General features: G+C 54.8%; 1 protein-coding gene across 1 annotated transcript in view; it reads right to left on the reverse strand.

Moving 5' to 3' along the window:
• Positions 1-19372, reverse strand: part of LOC134541655 (dystrophin, isoforms A/C/F/G/H-like) — a 935715-nt gene that overhangs the window by 575231 nt on the left and 341112 nt on the right. Inside the window, exon 49 of the mRNA XM_063385245.1 lies at positions 4415-4513. Coding sequence (XP_063241315.1) covers positions 4415-4513 — 99 coding nt within the window. The remainder of the gene's footprint in view (positions 1-4414; positions 4514-19372) is intronic.

Here is a 19372-nt window from a genome sequence, read left to right on the forward strand (position 1 = left end):
AGAGTGGAACTCATCTTAGTTGTATTCTCATAAAAGTGTGTTCGGAAACTGTCGCGTTAGTGTGTATAGACTGCGCTACGCATGTTTGTCCGCCCGCGCGGCGCTACGATGGCCCGCGCTCAGTCTGGTGCAAAGACGACGTCAGTGCACGCGCAGTGGCGGGCGCCTGCTTGGAAGTGAGCTGGGATTGGCGAGCAGGGGCCGCTGGTCCGAGAATACGTGTGCAAGGCAGGCGACGGCCTGGCAGCTCGAATGCTCGGCCACACGGGACTTGAAAGTTTTGGCTTGAGTTTCAAATAACTCGCTACTGGCGACGATGGTGAACTACAAGTTTGCGAGTTCATTGAGCAAATACGATGCAGAATTTTGCGAATACTGTCCGATCCAATTATTTATACCTGGTGGTGGTCAGCAGGAAATCATTTTTGCCGGGTGGTGAAGTCAGCGGCCTTATTTTCCAAGAGAAACTACGATGGTTTAACAAGTTACATTTTGGACAGTTTAGCCCCGACGGTGCAAATCGTCTTCAACAAGAAATTTTTTTGCGTCGGTTGCGGGAAGATACAAATTAAAGTGCTGCAGAAATTAATTGCCGATAGACAGTATGCGATTTAAGAGGCCCCCAAACAAAAAAAAACTTTATTCTAGTTTTATATTTCCTTTTATAAATTATTTAGTAAAATTGTATAATAATCATTGGTAACCTAACTTAGATTTTTTTTTGTTTTTATAATTTTCAAAGTAATATTTGCTTAATCTTTTAAATATCCTGGTGACAGGCAAATTGCATTGTTTTAAAGGTAGTTTTGTTTCATAAAGATATATAACAAGTGTGTAAACATATTTTTTATAATATTTCATACTTTTATTATTATATTGGAAAATTCTTTTAAACTGGGTAAAACTTTCAAGGAAATATCCAGTTCACAGTTGTCAAGTTTTGCGCAGGATTAAGTGTATATTCATGGTAGCACAATAAAATGCGAAAGGAAATTATTTGTTGATGTTTTCAGTTTTGCAGTTAACCCAATTCGACAACAAAATTTTTGGTTTATGCTTTTTGATCTGCTTGTTGAACCGACCCACGATGGTGGTTGTTGCTAAAATGATTTTTTGCAAATATTTCTAAAATTAATTGAAAACATTTTAGATAGTTCTTGTGGGGTATTCGGATTGTGTGATCGGCCTCTAAAGCAGCGAAGACCACACATTGTTAATGATAATGAGATCACACCAAAACGTAAGTGTAACTGGCATTCCATCTCTATTTTTTTCCTCTATATCATTATTGTGAACTCCGCAATAAGAAAATACTGCCACTCCTCTAAGCAGGTGCATATGAGGTGCCAGCAACACTTAAGGCCCAATGGTGTCCACATTAGTAACAGTATCCTTCAGTTTGAAAATTCTGTTCTGAGTGTTTATGGACTGAGGCATATTTTTAAAGTTGCAATCAGGTTTTCATGGTTGTAGTTGTAGGGTCAACATGGATCCAGGCAATGCAGAAAGCTATACGTTGATGCTAATGATATACCTTAGGGTGGGGGGAGTTTGACCCTGAGATCGCAACCTTATAACTGTGGAAATTTCTGTGTACGTTGGCATCCAATGTTGAAGTCCCAACGAGTCAAGTATAAGTAGGCATAAGTGATTAAGTCCCACTTTGGAAAACATTTTGTGGCCCTTTTATAAAGAGTTTTCCGATATTGTCCGAATTAGATCTAGATAATATAGTTCAGTTTATAGCTACGTCATTTTACGTGCTGACCTGTATGTTGCGAATTGAAGGGAGTATTGCTGGTCACCAGGGAGAAAAATTAAAGTTGGGAAAAGGTTAAGGAAACGTTTCCGGGTGTTTTAGCAATACCACCCGCATTAAGGTTTACTTAATGCATAAGTTTGTTCGTCATAAACAAGAAAAATGATAAGTGACACAGGCTCGTCAGTGACATTATTAAGTACATTGGAATTCTGGGAATGTCATATCCCAAACAGGAGCGTATGTGAATGTTTATTCATGACATTGATTCCGAAGTGAAACAGTACTGCTTGATAGATAAGAGCTTATAGAGTTGGTGGAGAAAGTAAACAGTGGATTGCACGTACAGGCAGTTATAGTAACATGCCAAGGGAGAGTAGTCGCAGAGTATAAGTAACAGTTCGGGACATAAGGCAGCTGTCGGGGTGGTATACAAAGTGTGTGTGGAAAAAGAAAACACTGAGCCCTACGACGTTCATTTCTGGAGCGAGACTGGGTGAAAAATGTCATAAGTAAACAAAAGGAAGTAAGTGAGAGCAGCAACAGGAAGACTGGTTGGAATCCATAATGAAAAATAGGGTTGGTTTTAAGTGTGCGAAGAAAGAGTATATATAAGCCGCGAGTGCAACCGAAAAGACAAGCATACTGTGGCTGTGTTAAGGTTAAAAGAAGGAGGTAACCTATGTAAATTTAAATAATGAAGGCAGGTGTTTAAACAATTGGTTGACACTGGTTTAATCCCAAATCTAATTAGTCAGGAAAATTGTAACAGGTTGCTGAGAGCATGCCCTAAAGGTGCTCTAATAGAATCCCTAATAGACAAGTGTCCCATTCAGTATTGCTAATGAAGAGGTAGTGTCTGCATGGGTGGAGATAGACTTATTCCAAAATCAATGACTTTAAATGGAGATACGCCTTCCTAAAAATCCCAGGTATAGCTTTAGAAGCCATTCTATGAATGTATTTCATGAAGTTGATGGGAAATCTAACTCGCTTCAGTTCAGCTTCAGTAATGAAATGGTGAGATTGGAGGAAAGTAATGACGCGGACACCACACCCTTGCAGAGTGCGAGGCTCGCTCAACACCGCAGAGGCGGGCGTGTAGAGGCACCGCTGCCTGATATCTGGACGAGTCGCCTTTACCCGGGGAGAAATGCTACTCGCTGGTCACATGCACGACTCGCTGGGCGAGTATGGTACCTGGGATTTTAAGGAGAGTAGTCTTTAAAAATAAGGCCATCGTTATCGTTAGCGAGTGTTTTCACATTCAATCAAGAGGCTGAGTAAACCCGGACAATCCATGGCGAGTTGAGACACAAGTTTTTTCCGAAAAACTAAACAAATGCGAGGCAGTTACCGGATGGAAGCTTATGCTGAATAATAGATAACTGTAGTTCAAAAAAAAAACTTGCGATTTCGAATAAAGTTCCTAGTTACAATTCGCAATCCGCTTAGGACGGCCTGTATTAACACCCTTGAAGTGTTTTTAGCCATAAATCAGCTTATTTTAGTTATACTCTGTAGTTATATTTAAGTTTGGAACGAGTGTGTAGTTCACTAACATTTATTCTATAATGTAGTTTCCTAGGCTTGAACGAGCGGGTTCACCTGGACAGTATAATTCAGACAAAGAATGAGGGTTGCAGATGTGTTAAAAAAGTTGTATAAGATAGTTTATTATAATAATATTGGATCACACCAAAATTTTAAGTGTAACTGGTATCGCATCTCCATTTTACTCCAAAGTACTTGTGAACTCCAAAACAGGGGCAGTAGTATTCTCATAAATGCCAAACCTAGAATTCCAGTTACTGCGAAGGTTGATTAAACAGCCATGAAGCGTGTTTCCTCTATGCGCTTTAAATGGAATCGTTACTTCGTCCAGACCGTACATATTTAATCTTTCACATTTTAACAATTGAGAATTTAAATAATTTCTTATAACAGAGGACAGACTTTATAGAAAGAACCCCGTTGAAGAGTATAAATTTATTTTTTCTCACATTAAAATATTTCCATTTATTTCCAGGATTAGTTTAAGTGAATAAACTTATTCCCGTAATTATATATTATTTTAATATTTTGACCACTGTTGTCGAATATTTGCATACAATTTTAAACACTATTATACCTAAATAGAGTATTTTGACGTCATAACGTCTTATAAATCGACGAACACCGGCTGCACGCACGAGAAATTGTCACGTTCCGCCTGAGCCGAGCGTGCAAGAACCTGCCAACCACCGTGCGAGAAAATCTTCTATAATATCAGACAGGTTAAGGCGGGCTTATTAACTAATTGTTCGTGATTATATTCAAACAAATTATTTAAAATAAAATTTGCAAAAACTGTAAATAATATTTGAAAATTAAAAAGTATGAAGTTTTTCATCAATGTTTTCTTATGACGTTATCACGTAAAATTATCGTCCGTAAACCGACCTTACAGACGACCCCCTTTATATATATATATATATATATATATATATATATATATATATATATATAGACCACTGTTGTTGAATATTTTCATACAATTTTAAACACTATAATGCATAGATATAATTTTTTATAAAATTATTTGCTAAACGTTCGTCGCAAGATCTTTATGCTGGAGGCTAAACACGGTACTGACGGTTGGCATCACTGCCTTACCTTTTGCTTCTCCAGGACCTGGAGGATGTCGTCCACATTCCCCACGACGACCGTCTGCTGTCGCAGCATCTCCTCTTCCAGGGTCAGCCAATCACGGATCTGCAAACAAAACACTTCAGTTGGGATGCCGCACAAAACCGCGCAAAGGCCAAAGTAGCACACTCCGTGTTCACAGTCACGAACTGGTACTGTCAGTTAGCACGTACACGTATTTTGAAGAAACTAAAAACTCTATTTTTTTCCTCTTCACCGTCACAAGGTTGCTTTCACATCCGACATTCAAGTTGTAACAACAATGCAAACTAAAATCGTTTAAAAACCAACGTTGAAAAATAAAAACCTGTTTGCTAAGAAATTTAAAAGGCGACCAAAGTTGACGAGGAAAATAAAACGGAGGAGAAGTTTATACATTTTTTTTTATGTGATAACGTCTTATAAATCGATGAACTCCGACTGCACGCACGAAAAAGCATGACTCATTGTCACGTTCCGCCTGAGCCGAGCGTGCAAGAACCGGCTAACCACCGTGCGAGAAAATCTTCTATAATATCAAACCGGGTAAGGCGGGCTTCTTAACAGCAGCAATTTAAAAAATTTGATTTATTTGTCCAATTTCATCATTTCAAATTAACAATTTATTGACATTGATTTGATTTCAGTTTATTTCTATAACTAATTGTTCGTGATTATATTTTAACAAATTATTTAAATTAAATTTGCAAAAACTGTAAATAATATTTGAAAATTAAAAAGTATGCAATTTTTCATCAATGTTTTCTTATGAAGTTATCACGTAAAATTATAGTCCGTAAACCGACTGTACAGACAACCCCCCCCCCCCCCTTTTTTATTTTTAATGTCTAGGGAATACATTTGCATGATTTCCGCCATCTCTCGCTCGCTGTTAATTATGAATTCCACTCATAGTTCAGACGGCAAGTGGGTCCCGGGGTCGAAGAGCACAGCGCTGAATGCACGTCCCTCAGAGCAGCACAGCGGCCATCTTGGATTGCGACGTCACAGCGGCCATCTTGGATGCTGTCACCACTGCACAGTTTTTATGTTCGCCATATTGAAATATGATATCACTGCGGTCATCGTCAATGACCTTGACCTCGGCTGCAATCTTGAACTATAGAACTTCCCACAATCTTGTATTCTAGAACGTTGCACTATTCGTTACGGCCGCCATCTTGTAATTCCGTAATATTTAAGCTAGAAAATCGATTAAAAAACTTAAAATTAATAAAAAAACCTTTACAGAATTTAATATAAAAATAAATCCTGACATTATGAAATCTGTCCACCATAAAGTTATGACGATTTCAAAAATTCCACCAGTAATATTCTTTTCTTTGGTTCGCCCACATATGTGGTTACAGATAATGCAATATTTATATATATTTTTTTCCAAATGAGATGAACCACCTAGCCTTTGGCCGAGTAGCCATTGTGCAGACCAGCCGATACCACCCAGTGAGCAAAATGGTGGAGAGGTACAATATAATTATAAAAAGGATATTGAGAGCCTTTCATTACAAATGTCACCAAGACTGGGATCGCATTATTCATTTTTTACTCTTGGGTACAAACAGTAGTCAGTTCAGCCACAGGTAAAACTCCAGTGCAGATTTTTGGCAGAGATTTACTGCACCGTATGGAAATGTTTGGATTATCGGTATTGAGGACAATCTGGTTGAAACTGGGACTCGAGATCGCAGTTCTGGCTGGAAACCGACAAGCATATAAAATATATATTATGTTAACACGAATAAACGGGAAAAAAAAACAAACATGATCGTGTGGCATACGAAGTAGATGATCTGGTGTTCATTAAAACTCATTTTCTCAGTAAAGCCTCAGAGAAATTTAGTGGTAATGTGGCCCCCAGGCCACATTTATGTTATTTATTTATTTTAGTTGTTATTGATTTTACGAATTATTTCCATTTTAAATGATTTCTTTTTTGTAAAATCTTATTTAATGTTTTTTTGGTTAATTATTTAATTATTGTGATTATTTTCTTTTATATTTATATTCTGATTTGGTTTCGTTCTAGTTTTATTGTTATTATATATATCGATTGTGTTTTCATGGCCGGCTACTGGGAGTGCGGGCTCGATGCACCGATGACGTCATGAGCGCCCGAGTGCCGGCGAGCCCGGACTGAACTGTGCGCCGCGGGCTGTTGGATTGGGAGTCGCCGCGACCGGACGTGTGTCGCGAGGCAGGGAACACGGCTATTCGACTCAGCACCGACCAGCCCTCGCCGGGGCCTGCTGAGGTGGGGCCTTGCCTTACCCGGAGGCGTCTTCAGCGGCGAGATATTCGAAATTTACGCTAAGGTAAAGAGGCGACACATAGTTTTGGCAGTAGCGGATTGTGGATGAAGATATATTATTAAAAAGAAGCATAGTTTTGCGAGGCGAACTTTCATATGAACTGCGTATAACTGTGCAAGCTTATTGATTAGACCCTCCCGTTATTAAAATGGGTGAATGCTACTTTGCTGGACTTTGATAAATGTGGAGTGTAGAAATTGCCGTTATGCCCTGAAGAGATTTATTATTTAAATTATGTTTACCTGCGAGATTTGTCCTCAGAATTAAAACATTTTTAGTGCAGCCGCCTCGTTCTGATTGAGTGATATTTTCCATGGCACATTTGACTGAACTATATCAACGCATTTTCTGAAGGTCACGGTTATTAGCTGTTAGATTCTTGGAAGCAAGACGTGCAAATATTGATGGTCGTGCACGTGTATAAATCCGGCTCCCAGTAGGACTTTTTTGGAACTTTTATAATTAATTGTTTTTATTATATAGTATTTTTATAGTATTTGTATTTTCTGATTATATAGGTTATTTGGTTCAGGTAATTGCTATGCATAAAGGTTTAATTTTTTGTTCATGGATCTTTTGAAAATGTTATTAATAATAAAATTTTGAGTAGCCTTAATCTGTTTGATTTTTGAAATGAGCCAAAGTCTTGCTGTATACGTTCGTAATTATTCTCCCTTTCATAGCTCGACCGCCCGGGTGCGACTTTTGGAGCGAATTACCTATTTTTGGTTTTCCCTGTGTTTTGTTTTGATAGTTACCCAGGGTGAGTCGGGGACGGGACCCCCTTCCAATTTGACCGGAAGGCGGGTTTCAGTAAGTTTGGTTTAAATTTTAAAAGGCCTAACCGATTAATTAGATTCCTAATGCCAATTAAACTATTTGTTGAAGACAAAAAAAAAGACAACGTATTTTTGAAAATTCACATTGACAATACGAAGAAGTTGAGATACCTATTGAAGTACTTAAGTAATGTATCAAACGAAAAATCATGCAAACATAGATTTACTAATGGTCCTGGAGTTTACCTACCGATTCCACATTATTCATTTCTCAGGACTTCTCGCAACACAAAAATAGTTGTTTTTCATGCGTGGTGTCGGAAATGAAAACTGCCAATAGTGCAGGTTTTTGCTGGTTGATAAAGTGTGGACGCATTTCCCCCCCCCCCCCAGAGATTAAATAGTATATAAATGTTCCTCCGGCGCCTAGGTAAATCGGGGTCCGCCATGGCGGATTGTAAAGTCAAGGCCTCCATCTTGGACGAAGGTGACCTTGCAATAGGGTAAAATGGCACTTATGTACTTGCTCAATGCCACTGCAGCGCACACAGGTGCGCTGTTACACTGCGTAATTAGAAAGCTACATTTAGTCGTCCCCCAGGGTGCGATCAGGCATCCCAGGACTAGGGACAACAACGTCACAAAGACCAGGGGTTTAAGTGTGCGCAGTCCAGCACATGTTCGAACAACACCTTTAACAAATATCACTGCATGAAGCTGCGTGTATATACATGTCTAAACTTGATACACACACGACACACGCCCATCAGTTTTCTACAGATCGGGTATAGCGGCTACACGGTACTCTAACTAATAATAAAAATGTTCGAGGTAAAAAGTATGTACATTGTATGAAATTATTATAAAACATATTGCAAACGGCTATTTACATTATTAAGAACTCAAAAAATTCAATTTTTGAAAATTTTGTCTGTTTGATGGAGCATCAATCGAAAACTACTGGACGGATATTTATGAAGTTTCTTTTTAATGAAAACCTATTTGGCAAACTTAGACACTAGGCTATGTCTTAATACAGAAATCTACCCCTGAAGGGGTAAATATGGTTTTACGATGGTTACTTATATATGTGAAACTAATCAAGCTTAAGAAAAGACAATGGGTAACAATAATTAACATTCTTAAACTACCCACGTCAATTTTTATATTTTAAAGATTTCAACTCCTAAATGGTGAAAAGGGAATAAGTATGTTTTAAAAGTTAATTATATAAATGAATTTAACTAAGCGTAATTAATGATTTTATTTACCAAAATAAAAATACAAAACTTACAACAATCATTTTTTATATTTTGCGTAATTCAAACTCTAAAGGTTGAAAAAAGGGCAAGTGAGTTTTAAAAATTATTAATTATATACTTCTTATAATTATTAAGCGTAATGAATTATTTTGATAACAAAAAAGACCCTACAAAAACTTACAACCATTTGTTTTTGTATTTTTGACATTCAACACTTAAGGGATGAATAAGGGGTAAGTAAGTTTTAAATAAAATTAATAATCATAATTCCGTATTTTATTAAGTGTATTGTATGGTTTAGGGTACCAAAAATGACCATACAAAAAATTCCACTCACAATAATTTTTATGTATTTTCGAATTTCAATTGTAATAAAAATACAAGCATTCTAAACATTCTATCTTAAACAATATTTGATACGACCAATCTTTAGCAGAAGGCGTGACGAATAGGAACTCGCAAACCAAAAATTCATTCATCCAGTAGTAGACACAATTGATCACGTTTAAATAGTTGTAAATCTCTTAAATAATACCATAATCTTTTATCGGTAATTTTATATGATACCAAAAATTAATAACCATGGGAAATAATTTTTATAGTTCTTAACTAATATGAGAAAATGCATGTTATTTTTATGGTAGTTTTTACTAGCAGCACAGCACAGAAGCTAGGTCAAGTTTGTCTCATTGCCTTGTGTTTTGTATCCAGAGTATTCGAGAAAATGTTATGATGTTACACAATTTTCTGGAATGTTCCAAACTAATTGTGAACTTAGGAATCTACTTGCGCAATAGGCCGAGCAAGAGGAATTTTTCTGAGGCAATACTCAAAAATTTTTTTGTTTTGTTTTAAGAGCAAATGTTTCTGCAAGTTCCTTATTTTTGACGAAGAAAAAAAAATGAAATAAAACTAAAGGAAACCTTAAATGCGTATCCAACGCGGCATTTCGATTATCATTTAGGATATGGAGAGAAAAATTCAATCAGATCAACAATATGCCCTTCTGAGTCCTATGAGGATAGCATGGCAGAAGCACAGTGTTTCGTTAAGGTTGCAATGATGTTTGTGATGAACACGCTGAGGGTCTAAGCAGTTGACTGTTTGCCCGGACGAGACCACTGGGCCTCGCTCTAGAGCGGGGAAGGGCGGGGAAGAGCGGGATCAGCAGCGCCGCACAGACGATCGGAGTCCCTCCCGCCTCCCTCCAGGGGAATCAATCGAGAGCGGGCGCGGCTCAGGTGAGCTACTGGCCGGGCTGGAGTCCAGCCGTGTGAGGCCGGGCTGGAGTCCAGCCCTGTGAGGCCGGGCTGGAGTCCAGCCCTGTGAGGCCGGGCTGGAGTCCAGCCGTGTGAGGCCGGGCTGGAGTCCAGCCGTGTGAGGCCGGGCTGGAGTCCAGCCGTGTGAGGCCGGGCTGGAGTCCAGCCGTGTGAGGCCGGGCTGGAGTCCAGCCCTGTGAGGCCGGGCTGGAGTCCAGCCGTGTGAGGCCGGGCTGGAGTCCAGCCGTGTGAGGCCGGGCTGGAGTCCAGCCGTGTGAGGCCGGGCTGGAGTCCAGCCGTGTGAGGCCGGGCTGGAGTCCAGCCCTGTGAGGCCGGGCTGGAGTCCAGCCGTGTGAGGCCGGGCTGGAGTCCAGCCCTGTGAGGCCGGGCTGGAGTCCAGCCCTGTGAGGCCGGGCTGGAGTCCAGCCGTGTGAGGCCGGGCTGGAGTCCAGCCGTGTGAGGCCGGGCTGGAGTCCAGCCCTGTGAGGCCGGGCTGGAGTCCAGCCGTGTGAGGCCGGGCTGGACTGTGAGGCCGGGCTGGAGTCCAGCCGTGTGAGGCCGGGCTGGAGTCCAGCCGTGTGAGGCCGGGCTGGAGTCCAGCCGTGTGAGGCCGGGCTGGAGTCCAGCCGTGTGAGGCCGGGCTGGAGTCCAGCCCTGTGAGGCCGGGCTGGAGTCCAGCCGTGTGAGGCCGGGCTGGAGTCCAGCCGTGTGAGGCCGGGCTGGAGTCCAGCCGTGTGAGGCCGGGCTGGAGTCCAGCCGTGTGAGGCCGGGCTGGACTGTGAGGCCGGGCTGGAGTCCAGCCCTGTGAGGCCGGGCTGGAGTCCAGCCGTGTGAGGCCGGGCTGGAGTCCAGCCGTGTGAGGCCGGGCTGGAGTCCAGCCGTGTGAGGCCGGGCTGGAGTCCAGCCGTGTGAGGCCGGGCTGGAGTCCAGCCCTGTGAGGCCGGGCTGGAGTCCAGCCGTGTGAGGCCGGGCTGGAGTCCAGCCCTGTGAGGCCGGGCTGGAGTCCAGCCCTGTGAGGCCGGGCTGGAGTCCAGCCGTGTGAGGCCGGGCTGGAGTCCAGCCGTGTGAGGCCGGGCTGGAGTCCAGCCCTGTGAGGCCGGGCTGGAGTCCAGCCGTGTGAGGCCGGGCTGGAGTCCAGCCGTGTGAGGCCGGGCTGGAGTCCAGCCGTGTGAGGCCGGGCTGGAGTCCAGCCCTGTGAGGCCGGGCTGGAGTCCAGCCGTGTGAGGCCGGGCTGGAGTCCAGCCGTGTGAGGCCGGGCTGGAGTCCAGCCCTGTGAGGCCGGGCTGGAGTCCAGCCCTGTGAGGCCGGGCTGGAGTCCAGCCGTGTGAGGCCGGGCTGGAGTCCAGCCCTGTGAGGCCGGGCTGGAGTCCAGCCCTGTGAGGCCGGGCTGGAGTCCAGCCGTGTGAGGCCGGGCTGGAGTCCAGCCGTGTGAGGCCGGGCTGGAGTCCAGCCCTGTGAGGCCGGGCTGGAGTCCAGCCCTGTGAGGCCGGGCTGGAGTCCAGCCGTGTGAGGCCGGGCTGGAGTCCAGCCGTGTGAGGCCGGGCTGGAGTCCAGCCCTGTGAGGCCGGGCTGGAGTCCAGCCCTGTGAGGCCGGGCTGGAGTCCAGCCGTGTGAGGCCGGGCTGGAGTCCAGCCCTGTGAGGCCGGGCTGGAGTCCAGCCCTGTGAGGCCGGGCTGGAGTCCAGCCGTGTGAGGCCGGGCTGGAGTCCAGCCGTGTGAGGCCGGGCTGGAGTCCAGCCGTGTGAGGCCGGGCTGGAGTCCAGCCCTGTGAGGCCGGGCTGGAGTCCAGCCGTGTGAGGCCGGGCTGGAGTCCAGCCGTGTGAGGCCGGGCTGGCGTCCAGCCCTGTGAGGCCGGGCTGGAGTCCAGCCCTGTGAGGCCGGGCTGGAGTCCAGCCGTGTGAGGCCGGGCTGGAGTCCAGCCGTGTGAGGCCGGGCTGGAGTCCAGCCGTGTGAGGCCGGGCTGGAGTCCAGCCCTGTGAGGCCGGGCTGGAGTCCAGCCGTGTGAGGCCGGGCTGGAGTCCAGCCGTGTGAGGCCGGGCTGGAGTCCAGCCGTGTGAGGCCGGGCTGGAGTCCAGCCGTGTGAGGCCGGGCTGGAGTCCAGCCCTGTGAGGCCGGGCTGGAGTCCAGCCGTGTGAGGCCGGGCTGGAGTCCAGCCGTGTGAGGCCGGGCTGGAGTCCAGCCCTGTGAGGCCGGGCTGGAGTCCAGCCCTGTGAGGCCGGGCTGGAGTCCAGCCGTGTGAGGCCGGGCTGGAGTCCAGCCGTGTGAGGCCGGGCTGGAGTCCAGCCGTGTGAGGCCGGGCTGGAGTCCAGCCGTGTGAGGCCGGGCTGGAGTCCAGCCCTGTGAGGCCGGGCTGGAGTCCAGCCCTGTGAGGCCGGGCTGGAGTCCAGCCGTGTGAGGCCGGGCTGGAGTCCAGCCGTGTGAGGCCGGGCTGGAGTCCAGCCCTGTGAGGCCGGGCTGGAGTCCAGCCCTGTGAGGCCGGGCTGGAGTCCAGCCGTGTGAGGCCGGGCTGGAGTCCAGCCCTGTGAGGCCGGGCTGGAGTCCAGCCCTGTGAGGCCGGGCTGGAGTCCAGCCGTGTGAGGCCGGGCTGGAGTCCAGCCGTGTGAGGCCGGGCTGGAGTCCAGCCCTGTGAGGCCGGGCTGGAGTCCAGCCGTGTGAGGCCGGGCTGGAGTCCAGCCCTGTGAGGCCGGGCTGGACTCCAGCCGTGTGAGGCCGGGCTGGAGTCCAGCCGTGTGAGGCCGGGCTGGAGTCCAGCCCTGTGAGGCCGGGCTGGAGTCCAGCCGTGTGAGGCCGGGCTGGAGTCCAGCCCTGTGAGGCCGGGCTGGAGTCCAGCCGTGTGAGGCGGGGCTGGAGTCCAGCCCTGTGAGGCCGGGCTGGAGTCCAGCCGTGTGAGGCCGGGCTGGAGTCCAGCCCTGTGAGGCCGGGCTGGAGTCCAGCCGTGTGAGGCCGGGCTGGAGTCCAGCCGTGTGAGGCCGGGCTGGAGTCCAGCCCTGTGAGGCCGGGCTGGAGTCCAGCCCTGTGAGGCCGGGCTGGAGTCCAGCCGTGTGAGGCGGGGCTGGAGTCCAGCCCTGTGAGGCCGGGCTGGAGTCCAGCCGTGTGAGGCCGGGCTGGAGTCCAGCCCTGTGAGGCCGGGCTGGACTCCAGCCGTGTGAGGCCGGGCTGGAGTCCAGCCGTGTGAGGCCGGGCTGGAGTCCAGCCCTGTGAGGCCGGGCTGGAGTCCAGCCGTGTGAGGCCGGGCTGGAGTCCAGCCCTGTGAGGCCGGGCTGGAGTCCAGCCGTGTGAGGCGGGGCTGGAGTCCAGCCCTGTGAGGCCGGGCTGGAGTCCAGCCGTGTGAGGCCGGGCTGGAGTCCAGCCCTGTGAGGCCGGGCTGGAGTCCAGCCGTGTGAGGCCGGGCTGGAGTCCAGCCGTGTGAGGCCGGGCTGGAGTCCAGCCGTGTGAGGCCGGGCTGGAGTCCAGCCCTGTGAGGCCGGGCTGGAGTCCAGCCCTGTGAGGCCGGGCTGGAGTCCAGCCGTGTGAGGCCGGGCTGGAGTCCAGCCGTGTGAGGCCGGGCTGGAGTCCAGCCCTGTGAGGCCGGGCTGGAGTCCAGCCGTGTGAGGCCGGGCTGGAGTCCAGCCCTGTGAGGCCGGGCTGGACTCCAGCCGTGTGAGGCCGGGCTGGAGTCCAGCCGTGTGAGGCCGGGCTGGAGTCCAGCCCTGTGAGGCCGGGCTGGAGTCCAGCCCTGTGAGGCCGGGCTGGAGTCCAGCCGTGTGAGGCCGGGCTGGAGTCCAGCCCTGTGAGGCCGGGCTGGAGTCCAGCCGTGTGAGGCCGGGCTGGAGTCCAGCCGTGTGAGGCCGGGCTGGAGTCCAGCCCTGTGAGGCCGGGCTGGACTCCAGCCGTGTGAGGCCGGGCTGGAGTCCAGCCGTGTGAGGCCGGGATGGAGTCCAGCCCTGTGAGGCCGGGCTGGAGTCCAGCCGTGTGAGGCCGGGCTGGAGTCCAGCCGTGTGAGGCCGGGCTGGAGTCCAGCCGTGTGAGGCCGGGCTGGAGTCCAGCCCTGTGAGGCCGGGCTGGAGTCCAGCCGTGTGAGGCCGGGCTGGAGTCCAGCCCTGTGAGGCCGGGCTGGAGTCCAGCCCTGTGAGGCCGGGCTGGAGTCCAGCCGTGTGAGGCCGGGCTGGAGTCCAGCCGTGTGAGGCCGGGCTGGAGTCCAGCCGTGTGAGGCCGGGCTGGAGTCCAGCCGTGTGAGGCCGGGCTGGAGTCCAGCCCTGTGAGGCCGGGCTGGAGTCCAGCCCTGTGAGGCCGGGCTGGAGTCCAGCCCTGTGAGGCCGGGCTGGAGTCCAGCCCTGTGAGGCCGGGCTGGAGTCCAGCCGTGTGAGGCCGGGCTGGAGTCCAGCCGTGTGAGGCCGGGCTGGAGTCCAGCCGTGTGAGGCCGGGCTGGAGTCCAGCCCTGTGAGGCCGGGCTGGAGTCCAGCCCTGTGAGGCCGGGCTGGAGTCCAGCCGTGTGAGGCCGGGCTGGAGTCCAGCCGTGTGAGGCCGGGCTGGAGTCCAGCCGTGTGAGGCCGGGCTGGAGTCCAGCCCTGTGAGGCCGGGCTGGAGTCCAGCCGTGTGAGGCCGGGCTGGAGTCCAGCCGTGTGAGGCCGGGCTGGAGTCCAGCCGTGTGAGGCCGGGCTGGAGTCCAGCCCTGTGAGGCCGGGCTGGAGTCCAGCCGTGTGAGGCCGGGCTGGAGTCCAGCCGTGTGAGGCCGGGCTGGAGTCCAGCCGTGTGAGGCCGGGCTGGAGTCCAGCCGTGTGAGGCCGGGCTGGAGTCCAGCCCTGTGAGGCCGGGCTGGAGTCCAGCCGTGTGAGGCCGGGCTGGAGTCCAGCCGTGTGAGGCCGGGCTGGAGTCCAGCCGTGTGAGGCCGGGCTGGAGTCCAGCCGTGTGAGGCCGGGCTGTAGTCCAGCCCTGTGAGGCCGGGCTGGAGTCCAGCCCTGTGAGGCCGGGCTGGAGTCCAGCCGTGTGAGGCCGGGCTGGAGTCCAGCCCTGTGAGGCCGGGCTGGAGTCCAGCCGTGTGAGGCCGGGCTGGAGTCCAGCCGTGTGAGGCCGGGCTGGAGTCCAGCCGTGTGAGGCCGGGCTGGAGTCCAGCCCTGTGAGGCCGGGCTGGAGTCCAGCCCTGTGAGGCCGGGCTGGAGTCCAGCCCTGTGAGGCCGGGCTGGAGTCCAGCCCTGTGAGGCCGGGCTGGAGTCCAGCCCTGTGAGGCCGGGCTGGAGTCCAGCCCTGTGAGGCCGGGCTGGAGTCCAGCCGTGTGAGGCCGGGCTGGAGTCCAGCCGTGTGAGGCCGGGCTGGAGTCCAGCCGTGTGAGGCCGGGCTGGAGTCCAGCCGTGTGAGGCCGGGCTGGAGTCCAGCCCTGTGAGGCCGGGCTGGAGTCCAGCCCTGTGAGGCCGGGCTGGAGTCCAGCCCTGTGAGGCCGGGCTGGAGTCCAGCCCTGTGAGGCCGGGCTGGAGTCCAGCCGTGTGAGGCCGGGCTGGAGTCCAGCCCTGTGAGGCCGGGCTGGAGTCCAGCCGTGTGAGGCCGGGCTGGAGTCCAGCCGTGTGAGGCCGGGCTGGAGTCCAGCCGTGTGAGGCCGGGCTGGAGTCCAGCCGTGTGAGGCCGGGCTGGAGTCCAGCCGTGTGAGGCCGGGCTGGAGTCCAGCCCTGTGAGGCCGGGCTGGAGTCCAGCCCTGTGAGGCCGGGCTGGAGTCCAGCCGTGTGAGGCCGGGCTGGAGTCCAGCCCTGTGAGGCCGGGCTGGAGTCCAGCCCTGTGAGGCCGGGCTGGAGTCCAGCCCTGTGAGGCCGGGCTGGAGTCCAGCCGTGTGAGGCCGGGCTGGAGTCCAGCCGTGTGAGGCCGGGCTGGAGTCCAGCCCTGTGAGGCCGGGCTGGAGTCCAGCCGTGTGAGGCCGGGCTGGAGTCCAGCCCTGTGAGGCCGGGCTGGAGTCCAGCCCTGTGAGGCCGGGCTGGAGTCCAGCCGTGTGAGGCCGGGCTGGAGTCCAGCCGTGTGAGGCCGGGCTGGAGTCCAGCCCTGTGAGGCCGGGCTGGAGTCCAGCCGTGTGAGGCCGGGCTGGAGTCCAGCCGTGTGAGGCCGGGCTGGAGTCCAGCCGTGTGAGGCCGGGCTGGAGTCCAGCCCTGTGAGGCCGGGCTGGAGTCCAGCCCTGTGAGGCCGGGCTGGAGTCCAGCCGTGTGAGGCCGGGCTGGAGTCCAGCCCTGTGAGGCCGGGCTGGAGTCCAGCCGTGTGAGGCCGGGCTGGAGTCCAGCCCTGTGAGGCCGGGCTGGAGTCCAGCCCTGTGAGGCCGGGCTGGAGTCCAGCCGTGTGAGGCCGGGCTGGAGTCCAGCCCTGTGAGGCCGGGCTGGAGTCCAGCCGTGTGAGGCCGGGCTGGAGTCCAGCCCTGTGAGGCCGGGCTGGAGTCCAGCCCTGTGAGGCCGGGCTGGAGTCCAGCCCTGTGAGGCCGGGCTGGAGTCCAGCCCTGTGAGGCCGGGCTGGAGTCCAGCCCTGTGAGGCCGGGCTGGAGTCCAGCCCTGTGAGGCCGGGCTGGAGTCCAGCCCTGTGAGGCCGGGCTGGAGTCCAGCCCTGTGAGGCCGGGCTGGAGTCCAGCCGTGTGAGGCGGGCTGGAGTCCAGCCCTGTGAGGCCGGGCTGGAGTCCAGCCGTGTGAGGCCGGGCTGGAGTCCAGCCCTGTGAGGCCGGGCTGGAGTCAGCCGTGTGAGGCCGGGCTGGAGTCCAGCCTGTGAGGCCGGGCTGGGTCCAGCCGTGTGAGGCCGGGCTGGAGTCCAGCCGTGTGAGGCCGGGCTGGAGTCCAGCCCTGTGAGGCCGGGCTGGAGTCCAGCCCTGTGAGGCCGGGCTGAGTCCAGCCGTGTGAGGCCGGGCTGGAGTCCAGCCCTGTGAGGCCGGGCTGGAGTCCAGCCCTGTGAGGCCGGGCTGGAGTCCAGCCGTGTGAGGCCGGGCTGGAGTCCAGCCCTGTGAGGCCGGGCTGGAGTCCAGCCCTGTGAGGCCGGGCTGGAGTCCAGCCCTGTGAGGCCGGGCTGGAGTCCAGCCGTGTGAGGCCGGGCTGGAGTCCAGCCCGTGTGAGGCCGGGCTGGAGTCCAGCCGTGTGAGGCCCGGGCTGGAGTCCAGCCCGTGTGAGGCCGGGCTGGAGTCCAGCCGTGTGAGGCCGGGCTGGAGTCCCAGCCCTGTGAGGCCGGGCTGGAGTCCAGCCGGTGAGGCCGGGCTGGAGTCCAGCCTGTGAGGCCGGGCTGGAGTCCAGCCGTGTGAGGCCGGGCTGGAGTCCAGCCGTGTGAGGCCGGGCTGGAGTCCAGCCCTGTGAGGCCGGGCTGGAGTCCAGCCGTGTGAGGCCGGGGCTGGAGTCCAGCCGTGTGAGGCCGGGCTGGAGTCCAGCCCTGTGAGGCCGGGCTGGAGTCCAGCCCTGTGAGGCCGGGCTGGAGTCCAGCCGTGTGAGGCCGGGCTGGAGTCCAGCCCTGTGAGGCCGGGCTGGAGTCCAGCCGTGTGAGGCCGGGCTGGAGTCCAGCCCTGTGAGGCCGGGCTGGAGTCCAGCCGTGTGAGGCCGGGCTGGAGTCCAGCCCTGTGAGGCCGGGCTGGAGTCCAGCCCTGTGAGGCCGGGCTGGAGTCCAGCCGTGTGAGGCCGGGCTGGAGTCCAGCCCGTGTGAGGCCGGGCTGGAGTCCAGCCCTGTGAGGCCGGGCTGGAGTCCAGCCCGTGTGAGGCCGGGCTGGAGTCCAGCCCTGTGAGGCCGGGCTGGAGTCCAGCCGTGTGAGGCCGGGCTGGAGTCCAGCCCTGTGAGGCCGGGCTGGAGTCCAGCCGTGTGAGGCCGGGCTGGAGTCCAGCCGTGTGAGGCCGGGCTGGAGTCCAGCCCTGTGAGGCCGGGCTGGAGTCCAGCCGTGTGAGGCCGGGCTGGAGTCCAGCCCTGTGAGGCCGGGCTGGAGTCCAGCCGTGTGAGGCCGGGCTGGAGTCCAGCCCTGTGAGGCCGGGCTGGAGTCCAGCCGTGTGAGGCCGGGCTGGAGTCCAGCCGTGTGAGGCCGGGCTGGAGTCCAGCCTGTGGGCCGGGCTGGAGTCCAGCCGTGTGAGGCCGGGCTGGAGTCCAGCCGTGTGAGGCCGGGCTGGAGTCCAGCCGTGTGAGGCCGGGCTGGAGTCCAGCCGTGTGAGGCCGGGCTGGAGTCCAGCCCGTGTGAGGCCGGGCTGGAGTCCAGCCGTGTGAGGCCGGGCTGGAGTCCAGCCGTGTGAGGCCGGGCTGGAGTCCAGCCGTGTGAGGCCGGGCTGGAGTCCGAGCCGCTGTGAGGCCCTGGGCTGGAGTCCAGCCGTGTGAGGCCGGGCTGGAGACCAGCCCTGTGAGGCCGGGCTGGAGTCCAGCCGTGTGAGGCCGGGCTGGAGTCCAGCCCTGTGAGGCCGGGCTGGAGTCCAGCCGTGTGAGGCCGGGCTGGAGTCCAGCCCTGTGAGGCCGGGCTGGAGTCCAGCCCGTGTGAGGCCGGGCTGGAGTCCAGCCCTGTGAGGCCGGGCTGGAGTCCAGCCGTGTGAGGCCGGGCTGGAGTCCAGCCCGTGTGAGGCCGGGCTGGAGTCCAGCCGTGTGAGGCCGGGCTGGAGTCCAGCCCTGTGAGGCCGGGCTGGAGTCCAGCCCGTGTGAGGCCGGGCTGGAGTCCAGCCCTGTGAGGCCGGGCTGGAGTCCAGCCGTGTGAGGCCGGGCTGGAGTCCAGCCCTGTGAGGCCGGGCTGGAGTCCAGCCGTGTGAGGCCGGGCTGGAGTCCAGCCCTGTGAGGCCGGGCTGGAGTCCAGCCGTGTGAGGCCGGGCTGGAGTCCAGCCCGTGTGAGGCCGGGCTGGAGTCCAGCCGTGTGAGCCGGCTGGAGTCAGCCGTGGGGCTGGAGTCCAGCCCTGTGAGGCCGGGCTGGAGTCCAGCCGTGTGAGGCCGGGCTGGAGTCCAGCCCTGTGAGGCCGGGCTGGAGTCCAGCCCTGTGGGGGAGCAGCCGGGCTGGAGTCCAGCCGTGTGAGGCGGGCTGGAGTCCAGCCGTGTGAGGCCGGGCTGGAGTCCAGCCGTGGTGAGGCCGGGCTGGAGTCCAGCCGTGTGAGGCCGGGCTGGAGTCCAGCCGTGTGAGGCCGGGCTGGAGTCCAGCCGTGTGAGGCCGGGCTGGAGTCCAGCCCGTGTGAGGCCGGGCTGGAGTCCAGCCGTGTGAGGCCGGGCTGGAGTCCAGCCGTGTGAGGCCGGGCTGGAGTCCAGCCGTGTGAGGCCGGGCTGGAGTCCAGCCGTGTGAGGCCGGGCTGGAGTCCAGCCCTGTGAGGCCGGGCTGGAGTCCAGCCGTGTGAGGCCGGGCTGGACTGTGAGGCCGGGCTGGAGTCCAGCCGTGTGAGGCCGGGCTG

The sequence above is a fragment of the Bacillus rossius genome (genome assembly GCF_032445375.1).
Source record: "Bacillus rossius redtenbacheri isolate Brsri chromosome 4 unlocalized genomic scaffold, Brsri_v3 Brsri_v3_scf4_1, whole genome shotgun sequence".
Taxonomy (NCBI): Eukaryota; Metazoa; Arthropoda; class Insecta; order Phasmatodea; family Bacillidae; genus Bacillus; species Bacillus rossius.